The sequence below is a fragment of the Dipodomys ordii genome, unplaced genomic scaffold (genome assembly GCF_000151885.1).
Source record: "Dipodomys ordii isolate 6190 unplaced genomic scaffold, Dord_2.0 Scaffold207, whole genome shotgun sequence".
In the NCBI taxonomy this organism is placed as follows: domain Eukaryota; kingdom Metazoa; phylum Chordata; class Mammalia; order Rodentia; family Heteromyidae; genus Dipodomys; species Dipodomys ordii.
In genome coordinates this window covers 1,766,192-1,778,373 of record NW_012267423.1, presented here as the reverse complement: position 1 = coordinate 1,778,373, position 12,182 = coordinate 1,766,192, and the positions used below count along the sequence as shown (strand labels likewise).

General features: G+C 40.5%; 1 protein-coding gene across 1 annotated transcript in view; it reads left to right on the top strand.

Moving 5' to 3' along the window:
• The first annotated feature begins 475 nt into the window (after nucleotides 1–475).
• Fbxl13 (F-box and leucine-rich repeat protein 13) overlaps nucleotides 476–12,182 on the top strand; it is a 171,049-nt gene continuing 159,342 nt past the window's right edge. Inside the window, exon 1 of the mRNA XM_013035265.1 lies at nucleotides 476–550. Within this exon, the coding sequence (XP_012890719.1) occupies nucleotides 476–550 (75 nt within the window). The remainder of the gene's footprint in view (nucleotides 551–12,182) is intronic.

Sequence of the window (12,182 nt, the reverse complement as noted above, 5' to 3'; positions counted from 1 at the left end):
AGGACCAGGCCCGCCGCCACCCAGCCCGCGTCCCGGGCGCCACCCATGCTGCTGCCAGGCAGGGCGCGGCGGGGACGCCGCGGGAGGCTGGAGGGATCGACGCTGAAGACTCCCGCACGCGAAGGACCAGCCGAGGCAGAATGGAGACCTCACCTAGAGAAAGGAAAGGAGGGGCTGAACTCCAGTCCACGGAAGCCGCCCGGCTCAGATCCTGAGCCCTCCCACTCTTCCCGCCCAGTCCCAGCAGCTTCCTCCAGGGGCGCTGGTTCGGCGGGAAGCTCAGACTGCGCCGTCGCAGGAGGCTCGCCCCGCCCACGGCCCCGCCCCTCACCGCGGAATGCAGTGCAGGTAGTCTCTCCCTCCCGCCCCCAAACACACACGGTTGCCAGGCAACGCCCGGAAGCGGGCGGTCTTCTCGAGGCCGTGCGACTGCTGTCCAGAGGCAAAGTGCAGATGCTCAGTCCGGCCTCTGGCCATGGCTTCGCTACGCACTGCCACCCCCAGGCTCAGGAACTACTTTAAGGACAACTACATTCCTCAGGTCTGCGAGGTACTGGAGTCTCGTGGGTCGAGGGTGGGGAGTGGAAGGGACGGGAGACCGAGAAGGAGAGGAGGGAGGGAAGAGCTCGAGGAAAGGCGGATTCAGATTTGGGTCCCGCGGCGAGTGTGGGTCGAGGATACAGAGCATCACAGACCCAGGAGTGATGGTGGCTGAAGCGGAAGGTCGAGGGTGATAGACCCAGGGGCAGAGCTGCTAGGAACTGTGCCCATTCCTTGCTCATGTAACTGTAACCCCTCTGTACAGCATCTTTACAATTAAAAATGTTAAGAGTACATGTAGGCCAACTTGGAAGGTTTGGACAAGCGGAGGAAGTGCCCGAGTGACAGAGAGGAGAAGGAGGAGAGGGGGTTAGCCAGTACTTCAGGGCTGCCATCTTTTCAGAAGGCTGAAAGCAGATGGGTAGGATTTGAGGTCAGCCCTGGCAGGAAAGTTTGAGAAACTGAACTAGTAAGAAATAAGGTTCCCACGCGTTGAAGCCACAGCCTACCAAGTAGTACCTACGAAACTCAGCCCTGAGTTTAAACCCTGGTATCACACACATACACACCCCAAGTCTTAAGCAGGTGGAGATGGACCCTGATTACCTCAGATAAGGATCTGAAGGGTTTCTGTGAGAAAGAAACATCACAATCAGCATTGCCTTTGAATAAGAGGAGTCTCCAGGTTAAACAAGAGGAGGACAATATGCAGGTGAATTGTAGACCTTGTAGGTTTGGGTGTAGAAAGCAGAGAAGTTTGTGGAAAATAGTTTGAGAAGAACTTGCTAGGTCTGCTCTGGGTTACTTCATGCACAGAACCGCACATTTAGGTCATTCATAGCCTTGATCACCTTCATTTTATAAAGCAATGGGTTTGACACTACCCACTTCAAAGTGACACTGGAAATAGCCTGATACCCAGACATGCTTTTGACAGCTCTGTGCCTTGAATAACTACACTTGGAGTTTGTGCAAGTTCCTAGCTCCTACAGAGATCTTTTTCCTTCCATCTCTATCAGCTCTCTCTGTTTGGGCCTTTAACTCTAAGCATTACCTTAGTGTATTTTATAAAACATAATATGAGTCAAATGTGTAATTAAATTTGGAACAAAAAGAACCTGTTTGGCCAATGGCCTATCAAGTGACATTAGTAGTAATTGGTGAGTGCATGTCAGTGAAATTTATGCAGCTTGTGAATATGGTGTAGTGCAGTAAATTCTGGCACTATGGAAAGAAATCAGTGTTTCTGTCTTTCTATGTTTCTGACACAAGTCACTCACACATGGTGTGTGTGTGTGTGTGTGTGTGTGTGTGTGTGTGTAGTGAAGCTAAGGATACAGAAAGTGAGGGAGAGAGCACACAGATCTGTGCACAGAAAGAGGAGAGCCAAGATGGGGGTATTAACTTTCCTATTCAGTTGAGAGGATGATTTATTACATTCCTTCTACTTTTGGATGGTAATTTAGAAGTATTTACCAAAATGTGTTCCTTGCCCAAGATTTGATCTCACATAGTCCTTCATTCACCTCTGTTTCCATATTAGCAGATAGTTCAAGAAAACAGTTTTTCAGGGTCCCAGTACCCATCTTAAACTCATTATTCACCCCCTCTAAGAGACTATTGAAGTGAATTTCATACTGCTCATTATCTCTTTTATTTATATGACTCAATTTCCAGGACTTAAACTCTTTTTTTTTTTGGGTCTAGTTGTGGGGCCTGAACTCAGGGCCTGGGCGCTGTCCCTTAGCTCTTCAGCTCAAGGCTAGCACTCTACCACTTGAGCCACAGTGCCACTTCCGGCTTTTTTCTTTTTTTGCTTATGTGGTACTGAGGAATCGAACCCAGGGACTGATGCATGTAAGGCAAGCACTGTACCACTGAGCCACCTTCCCAGCCCCGACTTAAACTCTTTCAAAATCTATCCCTTAGGACTGAGGGTATGACTCAAATGATAGGATGCTTATCTAATAGGCCTTGAGTTTAAACTCCAGTACCATCAAACATTAAAAAATAAAGATGAAATAGAAATCCATCTCTTGAAAGTTTTAGAATAAATGAAGTCTTTTATCAGATTTTCTCTTCTGAACTTCACTTAGATTTTTTCACTTACAGTATCATTTCCCTGCAAAGTTCTTCAGTGAAATGTGATTTAAAAGACACTAGGTTTGAGACAGATGCCATTGACTCATGTCTATAATTCTAGCTACTCAGGAGTCTGAGATCTGAGAATTGTAGGTCAAAGCCTATCCAGGCAGGAAAGTCTGTGAGACTCTTATCTACAATAAACTACTTAGAAAAAGCCAGAAGTTGTGATGTGGCTCAAGTGGTGGGGTCCTATCCTTGAGCACAAAGAGGCCTAGGGACAGTGCCCAGGCCCTGAGTTCAAGCCCCAGGAGTGGGAAAACAATAAAACTACCACCACCACCAAGAAAAACAACTAATTTTGCATGGTTTACTAAGCCTACCGAATCTGTTGACTGATTTAGAACTAGTCATTTTCAAATACTGCCTTTTCTTTGTCTCCTTCTGGAAATCATGAATATGCGTTTAAGAAAACAACATCCAAACAAACTTTATTCTGCATACTTCTTTTGTTCTGTTCCTATGGTTTTTTTTTGAGGGGGTATCTTTTTATTGACTGCCCTCAGTTTTACTAATTCTGTTTTATACTATAGTCTGTTAAATAAATCTTAATTTTAGACAATATGTCCTAGAGTGTTCATTGATTATTTTTAAAACACATTACAGTAAATAAAAGGATTCATCTTTTCATCCATCTAGTTACCTTTTTTGTTTTTTTAAAACATGTTAATTATTGTTATTTTAAAGTAATTACCCCATACCTTAAATATGTATATTTTCTTTCTATCTGCTTCTTTTGTTTATTTTTATAATTGATTATTGGTCACTTTTCTTGACCCTGAATAAATCAAGAGTGATTTATTTCATTGCATATTGTATGAAAAGAAGACACTTCTCATGATATATTCCTTCATTCTTTCCCTCCCTTCTTCTTTGCTTTCCTCTTTTACCCCTCCCCTTCCTCACTCCCTCTTCCCCATTCTTTATCCCCTTCCACTGGAATTTGAAATCAGGCCCTTGAACTTGCTTCACTTGCTTACTTGGTTTCTGCTCTGATCACTTGAGCGATGCTTCCAACTCTTTGCTGTTTATTTTGGAAATAGAGTCTCAAGGACTTTTATACCTGGGCTCACTTCAAACTTGGATCCTCTAGATCTCAGCCTACTGAGTAGCTAGGATTACAGAGGTAAAACACTGGCACTTGGATTTTTGTTCTACAGAGTGAAGAGCCAGTGGTCTCTCCAGGCTGAACTGAACTGGGCTGGTGCTACACTGCAGTCATTTAGACTCAGTCCATATCTGGCTTGTCCCATTTCTTGGGCAAAGCTCCTAGTCTCCTCATTCTGAAAGATTGCAAGGGATTCAATTTTACCCTTCACAGATTTTTTTTTCTAATTCTTGAATTGTTATTATAAAGGTGATGTTCAGCCTTCACAGGTTTTTGAGTTTAGCCATTCGGCTTTCTTCCCCAGCTCCAGCTTTAAATTCTATTATAAGTTGAGGGTTAGGTTGTATGTTTGAGACTGTCTCTTCCTGTGTCTGTGACTCACTCTACTTTTTGGGAGTCAGTGCTCAGCTGCCCAGCTTCCTGCCCTTCTTAAACACTTCCAGAATCCAACAGATGTCTTCTAGGAGAAAGTAGCCATATTTTTAGGCCCTCACATTTCTGGTCTCTCAAGTCAGCTCAGTGCACCACCAAAAGCCAGCTCTTCCTCTTTCCACTGGTAGAGTTAGTCTCCCTGGCTACAGTCTAGTCCTCATTCCAGTTCCAGAATTGGAAAATGTGTCCAGGGTTCAGAGATCTGTGGCCTTGCTAGATTTCTGCAGACCATTCTCTCTAGCCTGAAATGCCATAGTTTTCCAATACCAATTTTGAACCTTTAAAGAAACCTTGTTTTTTGTTTTTGTCTTTTTTGTTTTTGTTTTTGTAGTAGGATCTTTGGACCATAGTGATTTTGCAAATTCTTAGAAGTGTAGTCCTGTGGAGATGATTTCACTTCTCAGTTTGTCTCAGATCTAGTGATGAGGTGGGTGTCCTGCTTGTCTTTCTATTACCACTACTTCCAGCTGATGTATCTTTTCCCCTCTTTCTGAAACCTCAGATTTTTTTTGAAGTTTATAACATCAGATTGAGAATGATCATATACCAACCTTTGGTTACACGTGTTTCATTGATAACTCCAGCACCTAGTTTACCACTTTCTTTTTTTCATTGTGTTTTCAATATCCACATAGGAAAGTTCCATTCATGCCCTTGACCTTTCTCCCAGGTATGTTTGCTCTGGCCTTTTATAGTCTTCCATTCTTATGGTCCCATTTGTGTCCATTTTATCCCAATTTGCTGTACCACCTTTAACATCTCATTTCTTCATGTCTGTGTAACCTCCCAGCTCACTCACTTTATAACAGTTACCCTATCACTTCTGGAACTCGACTGGCAAAGAGTACATCCATTTAATTGCTTTTGTAATATCATAACTATGTCCTTAATTTCTCTCTTTATTCACCTTAGATTCCTTGGTTCATCATTGGTTCATCATTAGTGCAACTATGAACTGAATACTAACTATCCGTAACATTTAATGGCTTAAATAAAACCATTTTATTACTACCATTATAGGAATTAACAGGTTGTTTTTGCTCAAGATCTCTCCTGCACTTGGATGTGGTTGGCTAGGGTTCAAGTCATCCCAGAATCTGCTATGGTTTGGAAGTGTCCCCCAAAGTTCATGTGGTGAAACAGCCTCCTAAGTGACAGAGTTGAGAGGTGAAATCTTTGTGATGTGATTGGTTCATGAAGCCTGTGCCCCTGCAAATGGATTCATGCTGTTCTTGCTGGAGTGAATTGGTTGTCTTCAGTGCGGGTTCCTGGTTGTAAGTCAAGTTCAGTCTCAGTCTTTCCTCATGTGTGCTCTTTCACTAAGGGATGCTTCCTGTTATGTTATGCTACGCTACAGCAAGAAGTCCCTTTCCAGATTTTGCCACATGACCTTGAACTTCCCAGGCTCCAGACCTATAAGAAATGAAATGAATATCTCTTCTTTATAAGTTACCCTGTACAAAAAAGATGAAGCTAGCTTTCTTACTTACATGTCCAGCTTTTCTTTTTCTCTTTACCTCCACCCTGGACACATAAGAGCAAATCTGCTTTTATTTGGGTTGCGTTTTGAAGTTCACCTGAAATTTGTATTTAAGATATCAAAAGTGAGTCTGAAACTTATGTAGTCAATCATCATGATTCCGTGAGGGAACATCTCTTTCTTCATGGTCCATGTGCTCAGCTTTGCAGCATGCCATTCTTTCCTGTCATAAGCCATCAGAATTTAACCTCATTCTTGCAATCTAGATCTGTTCTTTACACATAAGATATAAGCATAGAATTATAGGAAAGCCTTTTTTAGATCTTGAAACCAAGTCTATAGATCAAAACCAGGGCTTTGGGCATGCTAGACAGGTGCTCTGCTAGTAAGCTACATTCCCAGCCCTGTTTTTATAAGGTGAGCCCAAGCTGGTTTTGAACTGAGTGCTTTGCTTGGATTATAGGCATGTGCCGTTATTTGCAGTAAGTCCAATACTTTTTACATATTAATTTTATGTTTGAAATAAATGAACTAAATGATTGGAGACTTAGGAATTTGGCAAAATATATTTACTTGGCTTAAAGATATTTTATTCTTTTCTCTTTTTTTTTTGTCGGTTATGGTGCTTGAACTCTGGGCTCCAGTGTTGTCCCTCAACTCTTCAGCTCAAGGCAAGTGCCCTACCACTTGATCCACAGCGCCTCTTCCAGTTTTCTAGTGGTTTATTGGAGATAAGCGTCTCACGGATTTTCCTGCCTTGGCTGGCTTTAAACCATGATCCTCAGATTTCAGCCTCCTGAGTAGCTAGGATTACAGGCGTGAGCCACCGGCACCCGGCTTAAAGATATTTTAGATATTTTAAGTTAAAAAATCCAATGTTTATACTCAAGGTTTACACCTGGAATTGTAGGAAAATTGAGCACCTTTACTGTCTTTTGACATCTCACCTTCATAATATTCAGTATATATTTCTCTCAGAAGTTAGGACAACTCTGTGTTTATATATATATATATATATATATATATATATATATTATAGAGAGAGACACACACACATACATATACAACATACATATATATGTATACAGTAAAGTACAGAATATATATTATATACATATATTACATATATTTATACATTATATATATATATATAATATATATATATATATATATATATCAGGTTGGCTTGAAACATATTGGCTTCAGCTTCTGTCAGGCTAGGCTTATGGACATGTGCTACATAGACCAGCATAAGGTGATTTTTTGCACCACACTGGGAATATCTTAACATTTGTCCATCTTCAGAGATATTTATATATTTATATAGGAAATTATAAATATATAAACACACAAATGCCTTTTAAAAATATCTCTGAAGGGGCTGGGAAGGTGGCTCAGTGGTAGAGCACTTGCCTTGCATGCATGAGGCCTTGGGTTCAATTCCTCAGCACCACATAAGCAGAAAAATCTAGAAGTGGTGCTGTGGCTCAAATGGTAGAGCACCTGCCTTGAGCTGAAGAGCTGAGAGACAGTGCCCAGGCCCAGAGTTCAGACCCCATGACCGACAAAAATAAAAAATTATATATATACATATATAGGTATCTGAAGAGGACAAATGTTAAGATCTTCCCACTGAGGTGTTCACTATTATGGACATAGCATATGTCCTTAATATATACTTAATTTGGGTTCCAGTCCTAGAGCTTTAACTCAAGGCCTGGATTCTCTCCCTAAGCATTTGGTGTTCTAAGCTCTAATGTGCTACCATTTGAGCTACAGTTGTACTTCCCACTTTTTTGGCAGTCAATTGGAGTTAAGAGTCTCACAGACTTTCTTGCCTGGATGGCTTCAGATCTCAGCCTCCTGAGTAGCTAGAATTACAGGCATGAACCACCAGCATCTGGTGGCATTTGTATTTTCAAAAAAGTTATTAAGATATGTAGAATTTTACATAGTAGATCCTAAAATATTTAGAAATATATATTCATTTTCCTCTGTTTTCTACCAGGCAGATGTCAGCACACTATCTGTGCAGACAAATTCTGACCATAGGTACCAAAGATGAGCCACATATGATGAATATAATGTCCACAAAAAATCAACCAGGTGTACCTAGGGAGAAAGAGTGCTCTTCAAAGAAGGAGATCAGGGTGTGATCAAAGTATCATATGCATGTATGATAACATCATACCATACCAATTACTGTGTGTAATTAATATACACTTCTTTTTATCTTGAAATTGCTTATTTTTAAATAATTTTTATTGAGATTAAGTGATTACATAAAGTTCACAATATTGTGGGATAGTGATACTTAGCTAAAGTCACAAACACTTTTTTTTTGGGGGGGGGGCCTTGAACTCTGGGCCTGGACGCTGTCCCTCAGCTCTTCAGCTCAAGGCTAGCACTCTACCACTTGAGCCACAGCACCACTTCTGGCTTTTTTTTTTTTTTTTTTACTTATGTGGTGCTGAGGAATCAAACCCAGGGCCTCATTCATGAAAGGCAAGCACTCTACCACTGAGCCACCTTCCCCTCACAAACACTTTTTAACCTTCACAAGGCAAATTGTCATTATCATAGTCTATAAAGTTTGTGAATTCTATAAGCTTTGATAATACAACTATTTCTTCCACATTGGGTAATATGTACATTTCTTTCCTGTTGTTTAGTGTAAGCTTTTTCACCTTTCTCTCTCATTCCCTCCCTCCTGTCACTACCCTTGAGATGCTTAGTTCATTTTCATCAATGTCCAGTGCAGCTTTATGCCCCTCTGTTGTATATTTTCCCCTGTTTCCCTTTGAATCTGTGCCCTCCTCCTAGCTTCCTTCAGATGTGCACTCTCATGCGCATGCGCACGCGCACACACACACACACACACACACATACACACACACACACACAAAACCACACACACACCACCACACACACACACACCATATATAAGGTAAAAAACATGGAGTCATTTAGAAATGATACAATAAATTAAGTAGAGGTCCTTTGTTTCTTGAATCCTGTTAACTTCGTCATATCTCCTTGCATTTTGAATTTAACATCCACATATCAGGGAGTCCATGTGCCAATTGCCTCTCTGATCTTGGCTTAGCTTGCTCAAATGATTTTTTCTAGTTCCATCCATTTCCCTGAGAATGCCCTTATCTTGTCCTTTCTAATGGCTGCATAATATTCCATTGTGTATAGATACCACGAGTTTTGGATCCATTCATCTGTAGTGGGGCATCTGTTTTTTTTCCATATCTTGGCTATTGTAAACAGTACAACAATGAACATGGAGGTACATGTGTCCCTGTATCCTGGTTCCTGTTGTTCAGGGTAGATACCTAGGAGTGGTATGACTGGGTCATAGGGAAGGTCTATGTTTAGCTTTCTGAGGTACATCCAGACTGCTTTCCAAAATCATATTAGTTTACGTTCTCACCGGCAATGAAATAGAGTTCTTTTTCTTTTTCTTTTCTTTTCTTTTTTGGGTACGGTCGTGGGGCCTGAACTCTGGGCCTGGACGCTGTCCCTCAGCTCTTCAGCTCAAGGCTAACGCTCTACCACTTGAGCCACAGCACCACTTCCTGCTTTTTTCTTTTTGCTTATGTGGTGCTGAGGAATTGAACCCAGGGTCTCAGGCATGCAAGGCAAGCGCTCTACCACTGAACCACCTTCCCAGCCCCGCAATAGGGTTCTTCTTTCTCCACATCCCCTCCAGCATTTTTCATTGGCTGAATTTAGGATATGGGCTATTCTGACTGGGGTAAGGTGGTATCTCAGGGTTGTTTTTATTTGCATTTCCTTTAAGGCCATGGGTCCCTCATGCATTTCTTTGCCATTTTTATCTCTTCTTCTGAGAAATCTCTCTTTAGTTTCCTTGCCCATCTAATGATCTAATTGTTAGATTTGGGAGGGATTAGTTTCTTGAGTCCATGTATATAATGGATATTAGTCCTTTGTCTGTTATATAGCTGGTAAATATTTTTTTCCCAATTGGTTAGCTGTATTTCTAGTTTGGTAGCTATGTGTTTAGCTGTGCAGAAACTTTTTATGTTAAAGTAGTCCCATTTATCTCTCCAATTTGTTCTGACCCTGTGACTCTGTTCAGGAAGTTCCTGCCTGTGCCTCAAGCTCAAGTGTCTCTCCTACTCTATCCTGCAGTAGTTTCAGAGTTTTAAGTTTTAAGTTAAGGTCTTTAATCCATTTTGAGTTGATGTTAGTGCATGGTGACAGGCTGGGGTCCACTTTTAGTTTTCTGCATGTGGCTGCCCAGTTTTTCCAGCACTAATAGTTGAAGAGGCAATGTTTCTTCCACTGTATGTCTTTGACTCCTTTGTCAGATATCAGCTGACTATAGGTATATGATTTTATTTCTTGATCTTCTGATCTGTTCCATTGGTCTTGGAGTCTGTTTTTGTGCTAATACCAGGCTGTCTTTGTTTATAGTAGAGTTTGAAATCTGGTATCTTGATCCCTCCTACATTCCCCCCCCCCCCTAGAATTGCTTTGGCTATTCTAGGTTTTTTGTTGTTCCATAAAATTTTTGTATTGTTTTCTCTATTTCAGTAAAGAATGTCATTGGGATTTTGATGGGAATCACATTGAATTTGTATATCATTTTGGCAGTATGGCCATTTTTATAATATTGATTCTGCCTATCCAAGAACATCGAAGGTCCTTCCATTTTCTGGTGTCCTCTTTGATTTCCTTCTTTAGGCTTTTATAGTTTTTACTAAATAGGTCCTTTACATCTTTTGTTATGTTAATTTCTAGATATTTTATCTTTTGCGGTTACTATGAATGGGATTCTTTCCCTGATTTCCCTTTATGCTTGTACATTGTTGGTATACAGAAAGGCAACTGAGTTTTTGTGGATTAATTTTATATCCTGCTACTTTGCTGAAGTGGTTTATAAGTTCTAGGAGTTTGGGAATAGAATTTTTGGGGTCATTAAGGTATACTATCAGGTCATCTGCAAATAGGAATAGTTTAATTTTTTCCTTCCCTATGTGAATCCCTTTAATGTTCTTTTCTTGCCTTATTACTCTGGCTAAGGATTCCAGAACTATATTGAAGAGAAGTGGAGAGAGTTGGCATCTTTGACTTGTTCCTGATTTTAGGAGAATTGGTTGTAGTTTTTCTCTGTTTAGTATAATATCGGCGATTGGACTGTTGTATATGGCTTTTATTATTTTAAGGAATGTTTCTATTTTCTCCAGAGCTTTTAACATGAATGGGTGTTGTATTTTATCAAAAGCCTTTTCTGCACCAATAGAGATAATAATGTGGTTCTTGACCTTGGATCTGTTGATGTGATGGGTTACATTTATTGATTTATGTATGTTAAACCATACCTGCATCTCTGGGATGAAGCTTACTTGATCATAATGTATGATTTTTTTTGATATGTTTCTGGATTCTGTTGGCCAAGTTTTTATTGAGGAGGTTTGCATCTGAGTTCATCAAAGAGATTGGTCTGTAGTTCTCTCTTTTTTGTTTTTGGATCTTTGCCTGGTTTGGGGATGAATGTGGTATTAGATATTGGATTAGATATTAACGTGTGGTCATAGAAAGAGTCTGGGATTTCTCCCTTTGCTTCTATTTCACGGAAGAACTAAAGTTTTATGGAATTCTATAGTGAGTCCATTGGTCCTGGGCTTTTCCTTATTGGAAGACTTCTGATTGTTTCCTCCATGTCATTGTAAGTTATTGGCTTATTTAGTTGATTTATTTCTTCTTGGTTCAGTTGGGCAACTTTTATTTCTCTAAAAATGCACCTATTTCTGCTAGGTTTTCCTTTCTTAGTGAGTGTAGATTCTGAAATAGCTCTTTATGATTGTTTGTGCTTGAGTTCTATGGACCGCTGTGGCTCTGAGGTCCCAGTCAGCCCCAGGCTGGGCCGCTTTTGCCTAACATACACTTCTTAAAACAAAGCAAGTGTTCTTCAAACTGTAAACTCTCTTGATGTACAAGAGAAAGGAAAAGAATTTACAAACTCCCAGCAGAGGGCAGAATTGTACTACAAATCATGATTTGAAAGTCACTTAAAAACTTCCTCCCCTGATTTTGTGAAAAGGTTTCATATTTTATGTTTTTTTAAAGATTAAATTGTTAATATGTACTTTAAAATTATGTACTTTAGGTTCTGCCTTTTTGTGTGAAAATACCATACAGAGGAGTTACAATTACATGGGCAAAGTAATGAGTGCATTTCTTATCAAGCATTGTTGCCTCCTCCTTTGTTTCCCCTTCCCATTCCTTCCCATCTCTCTTCCCCATCCCCTTCCCTTTGCCCCCCCCAAAGTTGTAAAGTTCTTTTTTTGACATAACGTCTTGTACATCTCATTGTTGCAATGGGTCCACCTGTATCCCTATCTAAACAATTTGTTTTTTCCCTTCCCTCCACAAATTATACCAACATCAAATACAGTGAAAACAGGGGTTATACCGTGGGGGAGGGACATACAAAGCAACAAAGAA